We start from the raw sequence: 23,235 nt of genomic DNA, 5'->3' as shown, positions 1-23,235 counted from the left end.
TTTTATTAGGTGGGAAAGAATGAAACCTACGCTGCAGTTTTCCCAAGTGCTTTTAGTCTGGTAGCCTGTGTGTCAATGGCCTTGTGCAGCTACCCGTGAGGCTCCTGTTGGGGAAGGGGGTGTGCGTGCCTTGGTAGGGGCTGTGGGTGGGAGCAGGGGCCCTGGGTTCCTGTTTCTTTCTTCCTCCTGTTTTGCACTAGGGGCCACCTTTCTAGAAGCAAGGATATCTGGGTTCCAGATTCTTCCCTCTCTAACCTCCCCCAGACATAAATCACAAGTGATTTCATTAAATGCACCTCCTGCTGGGGATGTTGGCTCATAATTCCTCTCTGATTAACCCCCACTACCCCGGCAAGTTTATAGGCCAAGAATGGGAGGGGGTACAGGGGAGGGGAAAAGGAGGGTATGGGGGGAATCCCAGGCCAGTGATGGATGCCTCTGTCAGCCCAGCTCGTATTTATTAATAGTCTTAATACGGGAAGCAATAAAGGAAGAGAGGGATTCTATTAATTAAATCATTGTTATAATTAACTTTCATTAAAGGAGGATCAATAAAGAGGAGTTGAGATGGAGAGAGGAGAGATCCATTATCTCTAATTTCCTTGGAAGGGATTCAGGGAATGAAATGGGGTTGCTAGGAGACAGCGATGTGAGGGAAGAAGGAAGGATGTAAGATGTCATTCAGGTGGGGTTGGAAGGGGGGTGGGTAGGAGGGTTTCAGGTGGATAGAAGAAATGGTGGGGTGGCAGTGGCCCACCCAGGGGCCCTAAAGGGAATGAAGGGTGGATAAGGGAGCTACTGGGATAGTGAAAAAGGGGGCTATAGGCATGGCTTGTACTGGGCATTCCTGAGAGCCTTGATGAGCATGCAGGTCCTTAATAAATGCTTTATGATGCTGTCTCTGTCTAGCCCGTGAAGCTGGTTAGAGTGGATGAATGTGTTTTCATGACTGTGGAGTCAGAGTGTGCACACGGGTGTGTGAGGATGGCAACAGAGGAAGAGAGGGAGGCAGAGATGGGAAGAATATCAAATAGTCTTTAGGGGTATGGGGTTTAGGGCATTTTTTAGAAAGTGGATACTCAAAGGTGTACACTCTTGACAGAAGTAATGCCTGTCCTTTGGCCCAAGGTACAGTGATGGCTGCTATGGAGAGTGAAGGTCTGAGTGGTGGAAACCACCCTTGCCTTCTAAGGGATGCACTTTGGCCCTATACCTGAGTCCCTCCCTCTACCTCCCCCCCCCCCCCCCCCCGCCCGCTTCCAGGACTAAAACCTGAGCAAGCCAATACCAACCCACAGTTTGCTCCTCTTGCACTGCAGTATTCTCCAAGCTAGACCTCCACCTGGGACAAAGGTTCCTCCCTCCTCCTCTTCCCACTGGTGGCCAGCGCAGCATGCAGAATGGGATAAAGCCTCCTGAAGCCCCCTCCCTCGCTTACCCCTCCACTGAAGTCTAAGAGCCAGGTGTCGGGATGTTCTTTGCTCTAGTCACACCTTATAATAAGAACACATTTTATTAGAAGAGTTATACATACCATATAAATATATTTGTCCAAACTACAGGTAGGGGGAGGGATATTGGGGAGAAAGCTCTACTGCTATGGGGAACCTGGAGGGAGGAAGGGCTGGGAAGTGGGAGGACCTGGGATCATTTGTTCCCCCATCCCTCACAGAAGGCACAATGCATTATTTCTTTCCATGTGAGGACATTGTGGGGGGAGGGGGGTTGGCATGGAGGGGCAGAAGGTAAGAGTACAGAAAAACCTCAAAAATACAAAAAGAAACCTCCAAACTTAATATCTAATGGTACGGGAAAAGGTTGGGGTGGAGTGTGGAAGGCAATGGGGGGGGCGGGGGCAGTAAGAGGAACCAATGAAGTTCAGAACTGAGACCTGAGGAGGTCAGATGTCCATGCTGCTGCCTCAATGCAGGCCCCAGAGGAAACCCAGGGGAACAAACATAGACCCCAAAAGAAGAGAGGGTAGGGTGCCCCAGGGATTGGCTTTGGGGCATCAGAGACTGTGAGTGTGTGTGTGTGTGTGTGTGGAGTGGTGGTGGTGCTTACAGTAGCTGGTGAGTGACAGAAGCAACCAGGGCTAGGAGGGGGCAGGTTCTACTCCCCCTGGGGGAGGCCTCCTCCATTCTGGTTTCTCCCAAACCGCTTTCAGGGGGTAAATTCAGCCATTCTTCCATGAAGGACCCCTGCCTGGACAAAAGGGCTGGTAGGAGAGGAGGAGGCTGGAGAGTTTGGAATAAAAACGGCACACAGGAGTGGTTCTTAGGGACAGAATATCATGGAGCCCACCGTGTCGGAAAAGAGGCATGAGACCTAAATGTGTGTCTGTGTGTGAGTGTGTGTGTGTTTAAGTGTGTGTTTGTGCTTGTACTAGGGAGAGGTGAGATCACTCAAAGGTGAAGGGGTCCTGGGTGCTGAAGAAGAAGTGTCCATCCATGTGGTCCTCCAGGGCGTCCTTATCACTCTCAGCTGGGAAGCGCTCCCTACAAATAGGGCACTCCTTCCATGGGGGGGTGGCAGGGCCCCCAGTGCTGGCCTCTGACAAGGGACCCACTGCAAAGCCACTAAAGAGAGACAGAGGGAAAAGGAGAGGGTCAGTGTGCTCTGTTGCCTTATTGACTTGCAGACCTCAGGGAGAGGGACTCATGCACCTGGGTTCCCAGATTCTCTTGTTCCTAATACAGCATCCTGGTAGTTCTCTCTCTCCGAGCCTCTTAAATAGCCTCTTTCTCCCCACAATGCTAGGGAGTTTCCCGGTTCCCTGTGCCCTCCTTCTCTAGTCCTGGCTGGTCCCCACAGTGCAGAGCCCATCCCCCAACCTCTTGCTCTCCTCCCTCCATCTCTATCTGCTGCCTAATGAAGCTGAAAATGAGCCTGACATCGTCCTTCATCTTCCTGCTCCAGCTAAGGATGACAGCATACCCCCACCCCACCCTGAGCCCATCTCACATCCAGGCAAAGCTGGGGGCTAGGTAATAAAATCTCTCTTCTCTCTGCCTTCCCCTCTTGACCTGCAGAAGAAAAGGAAGGCAGAGGGGGCAATCTGATACCTGAATTCCCCACCCCTGTGGCTTCACCACCCAATGGGTCACCCAGGGAAGTCAGGAAAAACACAGCATATCAGGGGTGGTCAGATGGATGCTGGATCCCAGTCTCTTCTCTGTTCTTGTCCCTGTGGGCTTGGTCTCCTACTTCCCTTCCTCCCCCGATGGAGCCTAGGAACCTACCTGGTGGTTGGGGAAACGTTAGGGGCAGGTGAGAGAGGATGCAGGGCAATTTGGGCTCCACGAAAGATGGTGCTAGAAAACAGAAGCCAGTTAAAGGCAGGGTCTCTGAGTGCATGTGTGCTGATAAGCTGAGGGGAAGGATTACACGAAGGCACCTGGGATTTAGAGTGGTAGATAATTTTCTGTGTCAATCACACCTATGTCTCCTTTTCTTGGCTGGGGGAAGGGCAGGGACTGTTCACCTGGATAGCCTTTCTGCTGGCATTCTCCTACCTCTCTCCTGCCCCCCATTTTTACTCTCACCTGGCCATGTCATAGAAGGCATTGCCCAGTTCAGGAAGCAGCAGGTTGGCCTCTTCACCCCCATTCTGCACAGCTGCCATCAGGACTGACTTCTCATCTTCAGCCTCCTGGGCACCAAAGAGATAGGTTGGGTTTGGGGTAGTGTCCAAGATGGGGGAGTAGCACAGTGGGACAGGTAAGGGAAGAACAGTCCAGGCCGTGACAAAGAACAGAGGGCGACAGTAAGAGTGGGGCAGGAAAGGTGTTTTGAAGGGAGCTGGTGGATAAGAAGAAAATGAGTGTGGGGAGTAGTGAGGCTATTGAGTGGGACTGGGTTTTGTGGTGGTGTCCATTGGGTGGCCTTGGAGAGAGGCTGGGCCTGCCTCCTCTTCCCCAAAGAAAAATGAGAGCCCCGTATGCCTGTCTTCCTGTTCTGGAGGCTGGGCCACTTGAGTTTGGCCCGACCCCCTCCTCCCTGCCCCTGCTCACCGAGTCAGAGCTGCTGTCCTCAGCTGGCCCTGAGAGGTGGGGAGCGATGGGAGCTGGCTGGCTGATGACAACTAGGGGAGAAGCTTCTCGTGGCCCAGCAGGAGAGGAGCCTGGATCTCCACGTTCACACAGGCCATAAGGTGGGAGCCTCATGTCTTCTGGGGACTCATCCTCTGAGTCTGTCAGAGCTGCCGGGCAGCCTGTAGGTGAGGGAGTGGGCAGAGAAAGAAGGGTACGTTGTTAGAGGGTTGCATCCGCTCTGACTCCTTTGGATAAAAGAAACAGTTAAATTAGACAAGGGCCAGGACTGGGAAGAAAAAGGCAAAACACAGAAGGCAGAGGCAGCTCCCAATGGTGGTCACATGGAACTCTCCCCAACAGGGCAAGGTGGAGTGGGGAAGAGGTGTCACAAAATTGGGGGTGTACAGACCCAGCCCTGCAACTGCCTCCTCATCCTCTGTAGCAGCATCCTCATTCCACTTCTCATCGGCCACCTTCTCAAGGCGGGCCTCCAGCTTTCTCATGTACTCTAGCAGTTCCTGGTGTTGGGGAGGAAAGAGGTGCAAGAGGCTGGAAAGATGCCAACCTTGCTGGGCTGTAGAACCTTCTGCATCCAACATTAACTCTGAGCTCCCGAGGATTGGACACCTTCACCAAAGGTGGGGAAGCTTAAGGTAGATCCTCACAGCCCCCCCACCCCCAAGGGCCCTCCTTCGCCCCCTACAATGTCTCTTCCCCTAGCAATCATCTCGTCCTGCCAAATCAGCTGATAATGGTCCCATTTTTCACCTCAGGGTCCTCTTAGAGGTACCGGTTCCTAAGCCAAGAGACACAGTTTCTAGTCCTCAAGCCCTCAGTTCTGGCCACCAGGGAGTTCTCACCTGCTTCTCCTCATGCAACTGCTCCTTTTCCTTCTGGAGCACACGCAGGGCTGACCGCAGCTCCGTCAGCTCCCGCTTACTCTCTGACAACTGCACCTGAGGGAAAGGGCCAAACGGAAAGGAGCCTAAAATGTACCTAAAAAACCCGGGCTCTGGGATTGGGACCCAACAACCTAGAATCATGTCTCTGTGCCTTCGTTCCTCCCTTGCCCCAACACAGACAGGGGAAGCCCCAACACTTTTTCCATGAGCCCCTTTCCTTGGCCACGGGAAATTCAGTCTCTGCCTCTTGAGTGTGGACCTTGATGACTTGGGCTGGGTGCAGGGACATAGCAGGGGCATGGAAGGGGCAAGCCATACTTCTCCTAAGTCATCACTACTAGGCCCAAATGTGTACCCTAAGAGCAGAAAGGGACACTGCATGTTTCAAACCAATGAGGGCTGGGAGATGTGCAAGTGAGATGTTGCCCAATAAATAAGGGAGCCCCTTGCACTTAAGAGAGAGGGGGCACAGGCTTCAAGAGGTCACAGGACCAGGGTTCAGGGGTGGCTGGCGCCTCACCAGGCTAGCATCCTTTTCCTGGGCCAGTTCAGTCTTGAGCACTTGATTCTGGGTCCTCTCCTCCTGAACTGCCTTTTCCAGCCGAAGTATCTCTGCACTCAGCTTCAGGATCTTGTCCTTCTCTGCCTGGGAGATGGCCAGAAAGGAAAATGGGAAGATGAAGGAAAAGGGACACCACTGGCAATGGCACCATCCCTCACTGTGACCTTCCTCTACTTTTGGAGCCACTTCCCCTTCTTGCCTCCCCGACTCCCTGAAACCCGTGAACAAAGGAAGGGGCCTGAAAGCAAGGGACTTGCTTGATCAGTAATGGGCATTAGGGCAAGGGTCTGGTGCCCAGAACGGTCCACGTTTCTGAATCAAGGTGGTAACCAAGGTGCTACAGAGATCAGGGTTGGGACACTATTTAGGGATGAGTCACACCTGGACAATGAAGTGTTCCTCCCTCACAGCTCCTCCCCACCTAAGTCTTCTGAGGTTCCCATTGCCCCCTTTTTTTCTCTCCTCCTAGGAGATCTGACCACATAGAGGTGGGGGTGATGGCTGTGAGCTTGCCAGGTCCCTCCATCCCTCTACCTCCACACTCTGCAACATCCCTGCCCGCTCCTTGCTCCACTGGCTTTTTTCCTCCTTCAGATGCAGACTGAGCTCAGCCAGCCTGCCGTTGACTCCAGCCACTTCCAGGCGGCTGCGGTGTAGTTCGGCTATGGTGCGGTCCCTGGCTCCTGCTGCGCTGGCCAACTCCTCCCCAAGAAGGGTGGCTTTCTGCTGGCTTGAGGCTGCAAGCTCCTGGGCCCCTCGAAGCTGCTCCTTCAGGGGCTCCAGCTCAGCCTCAGAAGAAAGGAAGAGATGGAGATCAGGGCTCCCAGTAAGTCATTGTGAACCAGGAAGATATTAACTAGGCTACCTCCTCCCCCCACTGCATTAGGACTCAGGATTGGGTTGTTTAGTTTTTAGTCATATCCTTCCCTAGACTTCTGTAGTGATCCTTGCAACTTTCTCTACTTCTAGTTGCCTAGAGGCTTCACTCACCACCCGCTGCTGGGCCTGGCTTAGGGTGTCCTTCATCTGAACCAACTTGTCTTTTAGTCGCTGGGTCTGCACACCCTGCTCCTCCTGCCGGCCCTTAGCCTCCTGCAGCTCCAAATTCAAGCGACGATTCTCCTGTTGTGCTATTTGGAGCTCAGCCTGATGGAGGTGAAGAATAGGTAAGGAAAGAGGTGGCCAAGGAAGTGAACCACTGTGATGAGAGGTCAAGGTTCCACTTCTCAGATTTAACACAAACTCAAGCATTCAGCTTTCGTCACCCCTTCTTGGGTTCTCAGCTCAAAGTGACTCAATCCTGAACATCCAGTCTACTGCTCCCAGGAAGTGCGGTATCCAGCGTCACAGTCTAGGGTCTTACATAACTAGGTAGCCCATGTCTCATTTCTGCTTTTCCACTTTTTCTTTTAAATAAAAACATCAGTCTAGATGTCCTCCAGTTCCTTCAAACTCAACATATTCTACCTCCCATTCTACTATAGGTCTTTCCTTTCTTATTTCTATCCATGGTTCAAACTAATTCCCAAGTCACTTAAGCTGGACACCCTGGTGCCATGCTTGGATCTGTTCTCTCCCTAGCAGCCCATAAAAAAGCCTATTGCTTCTCCATTCTTCATCTTGTTCACATCCATTTTCTCTTCTACTATTTCCACAACATGTTAGCTCAGGCTCTGGTCATGTCTTGCTTGGAGTACTGAAAAACCTCACAACTAGCTCATTTTCCACAAGGCAATCAGATTAATCTTTGAGTACATGTCACCTACTTGAAAATCATCAGTGCTTCTCACTGCTTACAGAATAAAGATTAAACTCAAGAGCGTCTACAATCTGACCAGGGCTTATCTCAAACTCTTCACTCACATATTCAACTGCCCTGAGTGTTCCAGACTCTAAGCCTTTGCTCATGTTTTCCTTTGTTTCTAGAATGGCCTCCCTTCATCTCTGCCTACTCAAATTCTACCTTTTCATCACTGCCAAGCAAACGGTTTTTATTTATTTATTTATTTTTAATATATTTTATTGACTTTTTACAGAGAGGAAGGAAGAGGGATAGAGAGTTAGAAACATCGATGAGAGAGAAACATCGATCAGCTGCCTCCTGCACACCCCCTTCTGGGGATGTGCCCACAACCAAGGTACATGCCCTTGACTGGAATAGAACTTGGGACCCTTCAGTCCGCAGGCCGACGCTCTAACCACTGAGCCAAACCGGTTACGGCGCAAATGGTTTTTAAACAACCTTCTACAGAAGCCTAGGATTCTTAGGAAGTCATTTAGAGGTTCTGAAAATATTTAATTTAAACTTCAAATATTTAAAAATATTAAAAATTATGTGAAAAAATGCACAATCTCACAAGTTAACACATTGGAGATCACCAATCCACTGACATGTGCTTCCAGGTTAATTAAATTCTTTTTTAAAAAATATTTTTATTGATTTCAGAGAGGAAGGGAGAGGGAGAGAGAGATAGAAACATCAATGAGAGAAAATCATTGATCAGCTGCCTCTTGCACGCCCCCTACTGGGGATCGAGCCTACAACCTGGGCATGTGCCCTTGACCAGAATCGAACCTGGAACCCTTAAGTCTGCAGGTCAATGCTCTATCCACTGAGCCAAAAAGGCTAGGGCCAGGTTAATTAATTTTTATATAAATCTCAGAATAAAGTTTCTATTGTAGTTTCTATTGAAGTGAAGAGAAAAATGAGATTGCAAGGTGGACAGTTTAAAAACTGTTGTCAATTTGCACCTACTTGTGTGTGACGCAAGGTGTTCTCAATATTGTACAACTATAACAAAATACTCTACCTAGCCACTGAGGCTGACAGAACAGTCATCCATAACCTCCAGTTTCCAAGTTTGGTATCCATCAAAATTACCTAATTGCTTTTACTATCTTATATGTAAATATTATACATCTACATTTATAAAAATAACCTTACAGTAATGAAATATTGCTGTTACTTATTCAGTGAGGTTCCACTTAAGATGCAAAACTTCACTGATGGGGGAGAAAAGCTCCTGCTGCTGAAAAAGGTTAGAAATACTAAACTAGCTTATGTCCCCTTTTAAAGTCCTTCCTAATGTCCCCCACAAATGTGCTCCCATTCATCTCTGTGGAGCACCATCACACTTGATTACACTTCTCTGTTGATACTTCCTATATTCCCCTTTGACTGATCCTGACTTATGTTCCCCAGGAGAGCGTACACAATGTTTCTTTACATTTTTATCGCCCTTGGTGCCCAGCACTCAGAAAGAACTCAATAAACACTGGATGAACAATTGAGAAAGCAAACCAACCCTGAGCCCTTACCTCGCTTTGCTCCTTGTCTGCTTGCACTTCCTTTAGTTGCCCAAGGAGCTTCTCTTGTTCCCGAGTCAGGGCCTTCACTGTGTCTCTAACCCTGTGAGTGGGGGACAGAATGTCAGATAACCGACTGGTCACCAGAGAGGGAATGAAGGACTCGAACTTCTGTCTTGATCTCTCCGACTGGTGCTCCTCTGGGCCCAGACCTCCACTTCTCTGTGGGATGCTCAAATTCCCAAACCGAGTTCTAAGCCCGAAGTACCCAAGACTCCTGATTCTAGAGCACAATCTAGAAATAAACAGTTTTTCTTTTCTCTTTCATATCACTTTAAGGAATGTCCTATCAATGGTTCCCTCATTGTTTTCACTCAGTCAAGAGACCAGAATCCAGTCTTTACTAGACAAGTGACACTCATTGTTAATTATAAACTTTTGGTCTAGGTGAGAAGTTGGCAGACTTTTTCTGTAAAAGGCCTAACAGTAAATATTTTTGGCTTTGTAGGCCATGTGGTTTCCATGGCAACCACTCAACTCTGTCACTGTAGTGAGGAATAAGCCATAGATAATAAGTAAATAAGTGAGCATGGCTGTTCCAATACAACTATATGGACACTGAGAACTTCAAAAATTTTAATTTATTGATTTGAAGGAGAGACAGAGAGGGAGGGAAGGAAAAGAAAGAGAGAGAGAGAGAGAAAGAGAGAGAGAGAGAAACATACATCAATTTGTTGTTCCACTTATCCAAGTATCCAATGATTGATTCTTGGATATGCCCTGACATGGGATCGAACCTGCAACCTTGGCATATCGGGATGACACTCTAATCAACTGAGCTACCCAGCTAGGGCATGAACACTGAAATTTTAATTTTACATATTTTTCACATGTCAAAAATATTTCAACCATTAAAAACTATCAAAACCTTTTTTACCTTGTGGGTTGTACAAAAACAGGTGGCATGTGAGATTTGGCACATGGGCCATTGTTTGCTGACCCCTGGTCTAGACAGTAACTAATCTTTTCCAGATGCTCAGTCTGATCCCTGATTTTCTATTCCATGATTTAGAACCTAGACATTTAGTATCTCCCTAGGGCAAGACTAACATCCTGAACTGAAGAAGCCTCAGGGATCAACTCACTTTTTACTCTGGGCCTTGGACAGAATGCCTCTTTCCTTTAGAGAGTTTGAAAAAATATCAAATCTACCAGTACTGAATGAAAGAAACTTATGTCATTTGGCGGAAAAAAGAATTAGAGTATTTCTCTTGAAGAACAGGCAAGGGGAGGTGGTCAGTACTTGTGTTATTTGCTAGAAATAATAGCTGCCTGCCAGAAGAAAGAAATTTATGCTATGTGGCTCCAGAGGTCTAAAGTGTGAACGTTACAGAATGGGTGAGCTTGAATCAACACAAGAGGTACAAAAATGACAGCTGTCCAGTAGTAAAGAGGCTGCCTCCTGAGGTTGTGATCTTCTCTTACATGTCGTCTTGAATACCTTACATTGCTCCCAATGCTAAAAATCTATGATTTATTCCATTTTTCAGGGCAGAGATTCCATAACATTCATGGATCACCAGTTCTATCATTTCCTAACAGTGAGAACAAGTCTAATCTTATTCTTTGCTGTGGTACGAGCCTAAATCCATCCTCTCTTATCTTGTGTTGACTGTTCTAGCCACTTCTCTTTTTTCAAATCCTCTACTCCTAGCTCTTGCTTAGCCTTTGCTACACAATAAATGGTAACTAAAATTAATTCTGAAGGTGAGGAATACAGAGTAAGTTTGGAAAGATGGAAGAGAGCGAGGCAGAAAAAGATATCCTCAGTTAACGAAATACCCTAAGAGAAGTTGAGAAAGGAAAGAAAAACCACCTGAGACAGAGCAGTTTGCCTCCCTGAAACAGGAAGCTGGAGTTCCAGGGTCACAGGAAATGTAATGGGGCACAGGAGGTCCCCTCACCTGTCCAGCTCCACCTCCTTTGTCAGCACTTTCTCACTGATGATCTGGATGTCATCTTCCAGTTCCAGGATGTGTGCCACATGATCTCCTTGTTGCCGGCTCAAGATGTCCCTCTCTTCTGTGAGTTCCGCGTGGGACCGGGAAAGCCCCTGGAATTAAGGTTCCCCCAGAAGAGAAAAGTTGAGACTCATTTCAAAGATTGGAGCAAAGGCTTAGAAGGAGCATACCAGAGTTTGTTCCAACTCCCTTACCCAGTAACCTTCCTTGAAAAAAGACACAAGGAAAAATTCCCTTACCAGCGGACATACCTACCCCAACCCGACCTCAGCATTCCTGTGTTCAGAGAACTGAGTCTTTTACAAATCTGGGACATGTCTCCTGTCATATCAAATTTAATCCTACTTGTTACAACTTAAGCCTATTTCTTTTTTTTTTTTTTTTTTTAAATATATTTTATTGATTTTTTACAGAGAGGAAGGGAGAGAGATAGAGAGTTAGAAACATCGATGAGAGAGAAACATCGATCAGCTGCCTCCTGCACATCTCCCACTGGGGATGTGCCCGCAACCCAGGCACATGCCCTTGACCGGAATCGAACCCGGGACCCTTCAGTCCACAGACCGACGCTCTATCCACTGAGCCAAACCGGTTTCGGCATGCCTATTTCTTTCATGTCAGAACCATCTGTAAAAGCCCACTAATATCTCCCCTTTACCCTCTTCACTGGGTTAATATTTTGGATCTCGGGTGAGCAGCCGGCCCTGTCCCGCCCCCCTCTCCAATCCCACCTTGTACTGCTCTTTCAGCTCCGCATGCTCCTGCCTGGCAGTTGCCAGGGCCGTCTCCAGCTCCTGTACTCGGCTCCTCAGCTCCGTGACCTGCCCCTCCAGCTGCAGCTTCAGCTGCATCAGGTCATTCCTCTCTTGCTGGCTCTCATCCAGCTGGTTCTACAGGGGGCAGGAGGAGAAGAGGGTGTGCTTGTGCAGCACCCATTCCAAGGTCCCATCCCATCACTCTGCAGATTCATTCAGGATTGGGAAGATACATCAGCATAGGATACAAAGAGGTGAGTTGTGTGCTACTGAAGTCTGTCCACCCACCAGCTCCCGGCACTCTTAACTGCCCACTCCTCTTAAAAAAATGTTTTTATTGATTTTAGAGAGAGAGGAAGGGAGAGGGAAAGAGAGAGAAAGAAAAACATTGATGTGAGAGAGAAACATCAATCGGTTGCTTCCCATACGTGCCCCAACCCGGATCGAATCCCCAACCTAGGTATGTGCCTTGACTGGGAAAGAACTGGCAACCTTTCGGTGCACAGGATGGTGCTCAGCCAACCGAGCCACACCAACTAGGACCCCACTCCTCTTTTACTTCTTTTTTTGTTTCTTTTCTTTTCTCTTTTACTTCTTCCCACTTGAGGGCTAGCCCCCTCCGTGGCTCAGCAATTGCAGAAATCTGGTAGAAATCTTTCTCAATCCACATAGACAAGACAGATGGCGCCCCTAATTTTAACCTATTGGTTCTGGAGTCAGACACTGGGTTTAAATCTCCAACACAATGTTTATGAGCTATGTGACTCTGAACAAGTGACTTAACTTCTCTTAATCTCTGTGTCATCTGTAAAGTGATCCCTTAGCCTAGGTTGTTGCAAGATAATTGTAATGAGAATGATGAATATAAAAACAGAATACAGTGTAGGAGCTTACATATCTCTGACTAATGTAAGATATAAACATCTTCTTCCTATTCTTGTGTTGATTACATGTGTTTAGAGGGTTCTAGAGGGCTGGAGTTTATCTACATCAAAGACAAGCTACTCATTCTCCTCTTCTGACCTTCCTCAGGCCCGTCCTCTTGCCTGGGGAGTGTACTTCCTCCCCACCTAGCACTGTCCTCACCTTTCTTCCAGAAGTCTTCCTTGCTAACATCTGTCTCTACTCCCTAATTCTTCTCTATTTGGTTCAATAGAAAAATAATACAAGCCACATATATAATTTAAAATTTTATAGTAGACACTTAAAAATAAAGTACTAATAAGAAAGATATTAATTTTAATAATATTTTATCTAACTCAGTCTATCAAAACTATTATTTCAACATGTAATCAATATAAAAAATTATGGAGATCTGTACACTTTTTTTTAACACTAGGTCTTCAAAATCTAGTCAGTATTTTACCCACACAGTACAACTCGATTTGGGCCAGTTACATTCCAAGTGCTCAAGAGCCACACGAGGGTAGCACCTCCAGTATAGGACAGCGCAGGTCTGGGCCCTGTCTATCTGTTCTCACTCCTCACCTGTCCCGGAAGTGGGTTTCACCCTCCCCTCCTCTAGTTGCTCCTTCCCTGGAGTGGCCTCCCTCTACCCTTTGCATCCTCTAGGGCCTAGGGCAGGATGAAGCACTTGAAGAAGAAATGCTCAAAAAGTTCTTATGGAATCGAGTAACATTGGTCTGTGGGTGGCTTGCTTTCCTGCCCTACATGTTCATGCCTGTCTATGTTAGACGGAGACTTTCTTGGAGGCAAGACTTTGTATAACTCCCAGTGAGGTCTCCAGCTGAAGCTATAGCCGAGGGGAAGGTGCAGTGGGCCGGGCCCCCTGGCAATGCTGTCCTCCCACGCCCCTGCCCAGGAGCAGCTGCTGCTCTGTTCTCACCTGCAGCACAGTTGCCTTGGGGACAACCAGCAGGATGTCAGAGCCGCCATCAGTCTCCTCAAGAGTCACCAGTTCATCCATGGGCCTTGGCTCTCGAAACTGGAAAGGGGGGCTCTGCCCACACACCCGGCCCTGGCGATTCACATATCGGAACTGGTAAAGCTGGGCTCCCGGTTTGGGCAGGTAGCTGGCTGTGGGAAAAAGAATGGACCCAGGACCGCAGTATGATCCCAGGCCCTCCAGTGCTCAGCAGGTCCCCTTGGTATATTTTATTATCCACTCTTTGGCTCTGGTTCCTTGCTTCCTGTTCCATATTCTGTTTTCTCTCCTCTCCACCTCCCATACACTATTTCTGTTCCCTGGGATACTCTTCTCGCTCCTTTCTGCCTAGTCCTTTCCTTCCTCTCCCAAATCTATCTTCAATAATAATAATAATAATATTTATTGAGTGCCCACCATGTACCAGGCACAGTGTTAAAATCCTTTTATTATCCCTATAAACCAGGCATCTCATTTTAATGTTAAGATAATAGACACATAGAGGTTAAGTAATTTTCCCAGTGTCAAACAGCTTATAAGTATTAGAGGTGAGATCTGAATCCAGGTCTTTTAGAATCTAATGACCACCTTCTTCTCAATATACGGCACCGCTTTTCCCTCTTCCCTACCCGCTAGTTCCTGCTTCTTTCGGTAGGAGGTGGAATTAGTTGCACTGTACAGGTCCTTCCACCTCTAAGTCCTTGATTCTATGATAACCCCATGTCTGCTGAGCCTGTTGGATATTATTTTATTTTTTTGAGCTTATTTTTCCTTGTTCTCTGTGCCTAACTTTTGTGTTTCTGAGCCCACTTCCTTTTTCCAAACCTCTATCCCCCTTGACTCTTCCCTCCCAGTCCTCTATCTTCCCTTGTACCTTGGAACTGGACACTGGCATGGACAGGGGAACCATCAGTTGCACTTTCAGGCACCGAAGACCACACAAATGTATGGTAATCCCGAACACAGGCAGCCTCCACCTGTGAAAGTCCAAGGTGAGAGAGGGCTATGGTGATGCGACTACCGGCTATAGATGGTAGAAAGGGCTGAGGGATTGAATGGGAGAATAGGATTGTGTTACAGTGGCAAGGATGATGAAAGACCGGGAAAGTGGGGGGACAATGATGTGTCAAAAGAGAGCAAAGCTAAGACGGGGAGATGAGCTTTGCTTATACAGAAAACTCTCTGTCATCTTGCCATCTTTTCCCTTCTTCTCTATCAACTTGAGGCTGAGAATCCAAGAGCCTAGTCATTCTCCCGATTCAAACCAACCCATGGCCCATGAACTTGAGCAAAAGGGGTTCCAGGTGTACCTTGAAGATGCCAATCCAGTCACTGGCACTTGGCACGGTGCCGGGGGGAAGGGTGTAGTGACATTCCACCTTAGTATTGGGGATGTAGGTCCGGGCCACATTCAGAAAGCTGACTCCTCCCCGAGATGGTGCCCGGCTTACTGATGATTCTTCCATCCTTCCCTTGAGATACGTGCCCTCCTAGGAAACAAAGAGTTAATATCCTAAAGTTGCTCCACTTCATTTTTTCCCCTTTACCTCCATCCACCCCTACACACAGCCCTTGCCACTACCTGGAGGTGAAGTCATATTTAGTATCCAGTCCCTGAGGGTTTTAGGGCCCTTTTAGAGATATTACTCTTAGCCTGCAGGACCGAAGCTGGCCTTCCACGTCAATCCTGGTCTTGTCTCACACTCTCCCATTCTAAGTCATAAACTCTTCCTAGAGTTAATTTCTGCTTCCTTTCCACTGCCCCATTGATCAAGTCTCAGTATCCTAGGCTCTGCCCTCCTCAGTCCCTCCTCTTCCATCTTTTAACATCTTTTGAGGATTCCAAATTCTTCAGCTTCCATGTCCGCATCCCATCCCCCACATCTTCTGGCCCCTGAATTAAAAATCCAATTGAGGTATGGAGCCCCCTCATTCTGAGCAGGTCTCCTTGTGTACACCTGAGCTTGCTGACCCAACTACACAGGAATGACTACAACACCTGGAAACAGCAACAAATCTCTTAAAGTAACGACTGCATCTTCAGGGCTAACGTATGGCTGAGGGTGGAGGGACAGCCCAAACCTCAGGCCCACGAGCTCTCATTCTCTTCCCTTCTCTGAGCTGTCTAATCCCAAGAATTAAAAACAAACAAATAATCAAACAAAACAGCTTCGACTCTCATCTAAGAGACAAAGGGAAAGGGAGGATGTAAGGAAAGACAGGTTGTGTCCTCAACTTCATTATTTCAGGAAGTCAAGAATTCTGGAGGCGGCGCTATAAGGGTGGAGTGACACACTCAGCAGGAACGTGGTGGTGTGGGGAGATGGAATGTGGGGGCCTAGAGCCAGGAAAGCCCCACCCCTGGGCAGGGGACAGACTGGAAGGTGGGAAGTAAGGAGCCCTGGGAAGGGGATATTTATATGTAATGTTGAGAGAAGGAAGAGATAGTTCAAAAAAAAACTTAACATTCATCTCTTCAGGCAAACCTACTGGTTTGACTATGTGTAACCCAGTTTCGGTATTTTCCTCCCTATTTTCTCTCTGCTCCCCTAGCCTCAATTCTAAGTGTTGAATACCTCCATTCCTCCATCTGCTGGGATTGATCGTTGGAAGCACACTATAGGATGAAAGTGAGAGGAAGAGGCGTTCTGAGTTAGGTGGGGAGAGGAACAATAACAATAATAATCAACAGAACTCCTCAGCCTAGGGCTGTGAGATGGCCCTCCTCATCCCTCTCTCTAGCCCACTAATCTACATCCTGTGTCAGCCACAGCTGACTGCCTCCAATCAGCCACAGCCACTAGTCATGTGCACACCCCTGAACATCACAACCCCACACCAGGCTGAAGTAAGGGGGGGGGGGGTAGGAACTTTAAAAGAAGAGAGACAGCAGAGAAGGAAAGGTGGGCCAGCTCTACCATAAAGAGCAACTTTTTAATTGAATTGAGGAAAATGGGTTTCTTTAGATTTTCATCTCTCTTAAAAATCCCTAGTTAAAACTAGTCCAGCCCTAGCCAGTTTGGCTCAGTGGATAGAGTGTTGGCCTGCAGACCTGAGGGTCCCAGGTTCGATTCCAGTCAAGGGCTCGATCACCAGTAAGGGGTGTGCAGGAGGCAGCCAATCAATTGTTCTCTCTCCTTATTGATGTTTCTATCTCTCTCCCTTTCCTCTCCTCTCTGAAATCAATAAAAATATAACAAACAAAAAAACCACTCCATGTTTTCTTCAAATACAATTCTCCGGTTTTCTAAGGGGGTATATATTATCCCAAAGATCTAAGCCTGGGGAATCCCAAATACTTGCCACAAATAAAATCCTTAAGAGTTGGGACAGGCCTGAAAGGGAGCTCTGTACGTGTGTAGTCAAACTGAAGTGTTCGCACGGTGGGATACCATCATCCCACTCGGTAAGGCTCTAGAGTTCCTTGACATTCTACACCTTGGAAGGTCCCCCCCTCCCCGCCCCCCGCGCCCCGCAGCGAGTCAAACGTCGTAAAGGCCTTTGGATTGGCGAGGGGTGTGGGGGTGGTAAGGGGAAAGGGAAGGTTGTGAGGGCCAAGTTTTCCATGTGGAAGGATGAGCAAATAGTTCAGTCTCTCCCCAACTCCCTTAAGCATATCAAGCTTTTTTTGAGAAGGACAGAGAAGAAGGTGAGAACAGTGAGGGGCGGTATTCCTTTGATCAGGGCCCCCCTTGAGACCAAGAACTCCCACAACAGTGGAGCTGGCTTCTCCCGTACGTAAAGTATTAAAACCCAAACGTTTCTGCAACCCCTTTCTACAGTCCCCTTAGTTTATCCTTTCATAGACTGAAAGTGGGGTGACGCCCCATAAGATCCCCCCAAATTAGGCCAAGTTTCTTACCCCACAGACGGATCAGCTGTTCCCTTACCTTTCACCAACAACAAAAACAGCACTCAGTCTCCGAGAGGGGAGGGAGAAGAATGAGCGCGAGGACTTCTGGGGTTTGTGGTTCCTCCACGGTCTTTTACTGGAGAGCTGACTTGGATCTGGGACTACATATCCCAGGAGGCTATTGTGCAAGGAGGGCGGAGAAGAGGGCGGTCGTGGCGGCGGCCTCACCACTGCATTCTGGGAGACGTAGTTCTCACGCCCATGACAGCAAACGAGGGTGTGGCCATCAAAAGACTTCACGGCCCATGATTCCTTAGGAGGGGGCAGGCTGTATTAGTGGTGACTGAGGGTTTGTAACGTGCGTAGTTGGGGGGTGGGGAGGGGTTAGGGCTTTAACGCCCGCTGTGTAATACTTTACAGTGCGTCTTGCGCCGAACGCGTTCAGATGCACTCTTTAGTTTACTTTTAACAAGTTTTGAGATAGGTAGTCTTGTTTTACACACTTTATAGAGGAAGAATCTAAAGTTGAAAAGGTTAAGGAGCCGGTCTAAAATATCAAAGTTATGAAATGGTAGAACAGCAGGACTGCATGTCTCTATAAATGCCGCGACTTCACAGCCACCTGCCATTTAAGGGATGGGAAACTAATAGCTGTGCTAGCAGTTTCTTCTCTGTTGCAACCCCAGGGACAGCCCCTGTAAAAACTATGTGTTGTGCACCGCTATTTCTTTACAACTTGAGGGTTTCAGTGATGGGCCTGCCAATACACCCTTCGACTGGATCCCCCTAGAGCAGCGGTTCTCAACCTGTGGGTCGCAACCCCTTTGAGTGTCGAACGACCCTTTCACAGGGGTCGCCTAAGACCATCGGAAAACACATATATAATTACATATTGTTTTTGTGATTAATCACTATGCTTTAATTATGTTCAATTTGTAACAATGAAAATACATCCTGCATATCAGATATTTACGTTACAATTCATAATAGTAGCAAAATTACAGTTATGAAATAGCAACGAAAATAATTTTATGGTTGGGGGTCACCACCACATGAGGAACTGTATTAAAGGGTCGCGGCATTAGGAAGGTTGAGAACCATTGCCCTAGAGTGACCTCTAGGTCTAGGAAGAGGGTCTATAGCCTGAGGGGGCGGTGGGGGTGGGGGTGGGGGTGGGCGGGAGGAGAAGTAGAAGCATGAAATTGGAAGGGGAGCCTGGCATAATTCAGGACCGATCACAACTCACAAACAAGCCACTTACTGGGGCCAGTGTGCCCAAGCCTTTAAATTAATTAGGGTAACAATACATGTTGTTGCTCCTGTTTTTATTTAGCAGAGGTGAAAGAGTCACACTCCTCCCACAGCCCAAGTTGTGTCAAAGACCTGGGCATGATGTGCCCTCCCCCTTCTGGGCCCTCCAAGTAGTCAGGCATTCTATGGTCTCTTTCCCAGTCTTCATGTTAGGGGATTGATTTGCTCTTTCTGGGTCTCTGTTTATTCCAAGTTTTTTTGTAGTATTTTTTGTTGTTATGACTGGATAGGGTGTCTGGTGCCTGCCCTGTGTGCCTTTCATCTGAAGATCTCCAAGCACTTAACTATAAGTTACTGGGCTGCACAAACACTGAGACACATCTGTACAATTAGTCAGGATTTATGAGTTACAAGCCACTGGATGAGCTCAAGGTCCTGGGTAAATTAAGAGTGAGGTCCTCTTACAAAACAAAACAAAAGACCTGGAAAAAAAAAAAAGAGTGAGGCCTGTTCAGAAATCAAAGTCCCAAGTGTTCTTGGTTTATGTCTTACACCCAGAATAAATGCATGGAAGAAAACTCAGCCTCAGTCTCAGCTAAAGCTAAAAATAATAACTTCCATTTATTGGGTGGTTACAATTATGTGTTAAAACTATGCTGAGGTTTTCCATTTAATACAATAATAGCCTTATATAGTAGCCGCCCCCCCCTCATTTTACATATGATGAAGACTGAGGCACAGATAATTAAGTGAATTAAATGATTTACCTAGGGCAGTGATGGTGAACCTATGACACACATTTGTTTGGTTGATTTTTCTTTGTTAAATGGCATTTAGATATATAAAATAAATATCAAAAATATAAGTCTTTGTTTTACTATGGTTGCAAATATCAAAAAATTTCTATATGTGACACAGCACCAGAGTTAAGTTAGGGTTTTTCAAAATGCTGACACGCCGAGCTCAAAAGGTTCGCCATCACTGACCTAGGGTCATCCAACTAGTAAGTGGTAGAATCAGGATTCAAGCACAGGTAGTCAGTACACCATAGTAGTAGTAGTAGATACACCATACTCCCACCCCAGAAACTCCTGGTATGTGATACTAAATTCCATTGTTCTAAGGAACTGTTAGGGGCAGAAATAGAACAGTGGGGACTAACTATAATTATAAGAAATATTCATCATGTTCTGTTAACCGTGATCGTTCTATTCTGATTAGAGAAAGCACATTCTAACCTTGCTGAAAGTTGTAGGCCCCGGACATAGTAGTTAATATCAGAATGCAGTCCATCCTTTTCTGAAAACTACCTATACAATCTGGTCCTGGAGGTGCCTGCTATTTGCCTGTAACCTGTAACCATTATACTTGCCTACTTCCCCATGCCTGTAGTTCCTACTTTCCCTTATAATCTTTGTCCTTCTACCCCATATAAGCAGCTGGCTATGTGAGGCGGGGGCAGAGTGCAGAGCAGATTTTCGTGGGTGACCTGCTGATCTTCCATACTGGCAGCATTATTAGAATAAACACTCATATATGACTCAACTCTGTTTCTGCTTAATTGGTTGTCCAGTTTCAGAACTGAACTGTGTTGTTAATTAATTAGGGAACAAATGTTCACTGAGTATTTATGTGCAAGGCGTAAGGTTAGAACAGATTCATTTGACAAACACGTGTCAGGTACTATGCTAGGTATTCATTACATTTTGTTGACAGGATGAATGTATAGATAGTGGAAGGATGGATTAGATTTGGATAGTTTGGCAAGACAAGGTCTAGGAAGGATGAAGCAGGTTGAAGCAGATTCAGAGGTGGGAATGTGTAATGTTTACTGGAGTCTAAGAGGTCACTTGAGAACAGCACATCAATTTTAACTTTTCCCCCCCTAAATTCAGATTACTGGTAATTACTGCCTGAAACATTATATTGAGAAGGTTTGGACTTCACTTAACCAAATAACTCAATTTCTATTGAATTCTGGGATTAATTAGTAATGTCTGTCATGTACTTCAGATAGAAGATGGCAGTTGTAATAGATGGATTTATTGTTTGAAATAATTTACTTCCTTGCCCATTGCTATGTGACTTACAGTATCTTATTTCACTGATTTTGGACTTGATTGTGTTTCATACCTTGGCCAATGGGATGTGAATAAATGTGACTCATGCCATGTTTGAGCATGTGAGTTTCCATTTTTCTTTTTTCATTTTATTATTTTTATTTATTTATTTATTTATTTTAATTTTTTAATTGCTTTATTGCTTAAAATATTACAAAGAGTATTACATATGTCTCCTTTTTTCCCCCCGCCCTTGACAATCCCCTGGCCTCCCCTACCCCCCAGTGTCTTATGTCCATTGGTTATGCTTATATGCATGCATACAAATCCTTCGGTTGATCTCTTACCCTCCCCTCCTGCCCCCCAACCCTCCCCGGCCTTCCCGCTGAAGTTTGACAATCTGTTCGAGGCTGCTCTGCCTCTGTATCTATTTTTGTTCATAAGTTTATAATGGTCCTTATTATGCATAAATGAGTGAGATCATGTGGTATTTTTTCTTCATTGACTGGCTTATTTCACTTAGCATAATGCTCTCCAGTTCTGTCCATGCTGTTGCAAATGGTAAGAATTCCTTCTTTTGTACAGCAGCATAGTATTCCATCATGTAGATGTACCACTGTTTTCTAATCCATTCATCTACTGATGGGCACTTAGGCTGTTTCCAGAGCTTAGCTATGGTGAATTGTGCTGCTATGAACATAGGGGTGCATATATCCTTTCTGATTGGTGTTTCTGTTTTCTTGGGATATATTCCTAGAAGTGGGATCATGGGGTCAAATGGGAGTTCCACTTTTAGTGTTTTGAGGAAACTCCATACTGTCTTCCATAGTGGCTGCACCAGTCTGCATTCCCACCAGCAGTGCACAAGTGTTCCTTTTTCTCCACATCCTCTCCAGCACCTGTCGTTTGTTGATGATAGCCATTCTGACAGGTATGAGATGGTACCTCATTGTTGTTTTGATTTGCATCTCTCGGATGATTAGTGACTTTGAGCATGTTTTCATATGTCTCTTGGCTTTCTGAATGTCCTCTTTTGAAAAGTGTCTATTTAGGTCCTTTGCCCATTTTTTGAATGGATTGTTTATCTTCCTTTTGTTAAGTTGTATGAGTTCCCTATAAATTTTGGAGATTAGGCCCTTATCAGATATGACATTGGCAAATATGTTTTCCCACACAGTGGGTTTTCTTGTTTTGTTGATGGTTTCTTTTGCTGTGCAGAAGCTTTTTATTTTGATGTAGTCCCATTTGTTCATTTTCTCTTTAGTTTCCAATGCCCTAGGAGCTGTATCGGTGAAGAAGTTGCTTCGGCATATGTCTGAGATTTTGTTGCCTTTGGATTCTTCTAGTATTTTTATGGTTTCCCGTCGTACATTTAAGTCCTTTATCCATTTTGAGTTTATTTTTGTGTATGGTGTAAGTTGGTGGTCTAGTTTCATTTTCTTGCATATATCTGTCCAATTTTCCCAACACCATTTATTGAAGAGACTATCTTGACTCCATTGTATGTTCTTGCCTCCTTTGTTAAATATTAATTGAGCATATTGGTTGGGGCTGATTTCTGGGCTCTCTATTCTATTCCATTGATCTATATGTCTGTTCTTGTGCCAGTACCAGGCAGTTTTGAGAACAGTGGCTTTGTAATACAGCTTGATATCTGGTATTGAGATCCCACCTACTTTGTTCTCTCTCAGGATCGCTGCAGCTATTCAGGGTCTTTTTTTTATTCCAGATGAATTTTTGGAGAGTTTGTTCTAGGTCTGTGAAATGTGCCGTTGGTATTTTAATGGGAAGTGCGTTGAATTTATAGATTGCTTTGGGTAGTATGGACATTTTAATGATGTTGATTCTACCAATCCAAGAACATGGTTTGTTCTTCCATCTGTTTATGTCTTCCTCTATCTCTTTTTTCATCGTCCTGTAGTTTTCTGAGTAGAGGTCTTTTACCTCTTTAGTTAAGTTTATTCCTAGGTATCTTAATGTTTTTGGGGCGATGGTAAATGGGATTTTTTTTTAGTCTCTCTTTCTGTAAGTTCACTATTGGTGTATAGAAATGCCATAGATTTCTGGGTGTTAATTTTGTATCCTGCTACATTGCCAAATTCATTTATTAAGTCTAATAGTTTTTTGATGGAGTCTTTAGAGTTTTTTATGTATAATATCATGTCATCTGCAAATAAGGACAGTTTTACTTCTTCTTTTCCAATTTGGATGCCTTTTATTTCTTCTTCTTGTCTAATTTCAATGGCTAATACTTCCAGTACTATGTTGAACAGGAGTGGTGAGAGTGGGCATCCCTGTCTTGTTCCTGTTCTTAGGGGAAATGGTGTTAGTTTTTGTCCATTGAGTATGATGTTGGCTGTGGGTTTGTCATATATGGCTTTTATTATGTTGAGGTATGGTCCTTCTATTCCCATCTTGCTGAGAGTTTTTATCAAAAATGGGTGTTGGCCAAAACCGGTTTGGCTCAGTGGATAGAGCGTCGGCCTGCGGACTGAAAGGTCCCGGGTTCGATTCCGGTCAAGGGCATGTACCTGGGTTGCGGGCACATCCCCAGTGGGAGATGTGCAGGAGGCAGCTGATCGATGTTTCTCTCTCATCGCTGTTTC

General features: G+C 46.1%; 1 protein-coding gene across 7 annotated transcripts; it reads right to left on the bottom strand.

Moving 5' to 3' along the window:
- Positions 1 to 1,490: 1,490 nt before the first annotated feature.
- CALCOCO1 (calcium binding and coiled-coil domain 1) lies at positions 1,491 to 17,444 on the bottom strand. Of its 7 annotated transcripts, XM_036299261.1 has the most exons (18): positions 17,328 to 17,414; positions 16,042 to 16,082; positions 14,776 to 14,955; positions 14,340 to 14,442; positions 13,427 to 13,617; positions 11,557 to 11,715; positions 10,769 to 10,917; positions 8,817 to 8,907; positions 6,489 to 6,644; positions 6,033 to 6,287; positions 5,457 to 5,582; positions 4,895 to 4,990; positions 4,444 to 4,552; positions 4,014 to 4,213; positions 3,546 to 3,652; positions 3,243 to 3,314; positions 2,965 to 3,026; positions 2,441 to 2,579 (listed from the first exon to the last, which is right to left on the bottom strand). In XM_036299261.1, the coding sequence occupies exons 2-17, from the start codon at positions 16,045 to 16,047 to the stop codon at positions 2,984 to 2,986; spliced, it is 2,043 nt and encodes a 680-aa protein (XP_036155154.1). In that variant the 5' UTR covers positions 16,048 to 16,082; positions 17,328 to 17,414; the 3' UTR covers positions 2,441 to 2,579; positions 2,965 to 2,983. The 7 variants fall into 7 exon arrangements, with proteins under 7 accessions (XP_036155150.1, XP_036155152.1, XP_036155153.1 ...); XM_036299257.1 differs by lacking the exon at positions 2,965 to 3,026 and having other exon boundaries at positions 1,491 to 2,579; XM_036299259.1 differs by lacking the exons at positions 2,965 to 3,026; positions 16,042 to 16,082 and having other exon boundaries at positions 1,491 to 2,579; positions 17,356 to 17,444.
- Positions 17,445 to 23,235: the final 5,791 nt, after the last annotated feature.

This window comes from Myotis myotis, unplaced genomic scaffold (genome assembly GCF_014108235.1).
Source record: "Myotis myotis isolate mMyoMyo1 unplaced genomic scaffold, mMyoMyo1.p scaffold_m19_p_3, whole genome shotgun sequence".
Lineage (NCBI taxonomy): Eukaryota > Metazoa > Chordata > Mammalia > Chiroptera > Vespertilionidae > Myotis > Myotis myotis.
Note: the sequence above shows the minus strand (reverse complement) of the source record. Positions and strands in the feature narration are given on the sequence as shown.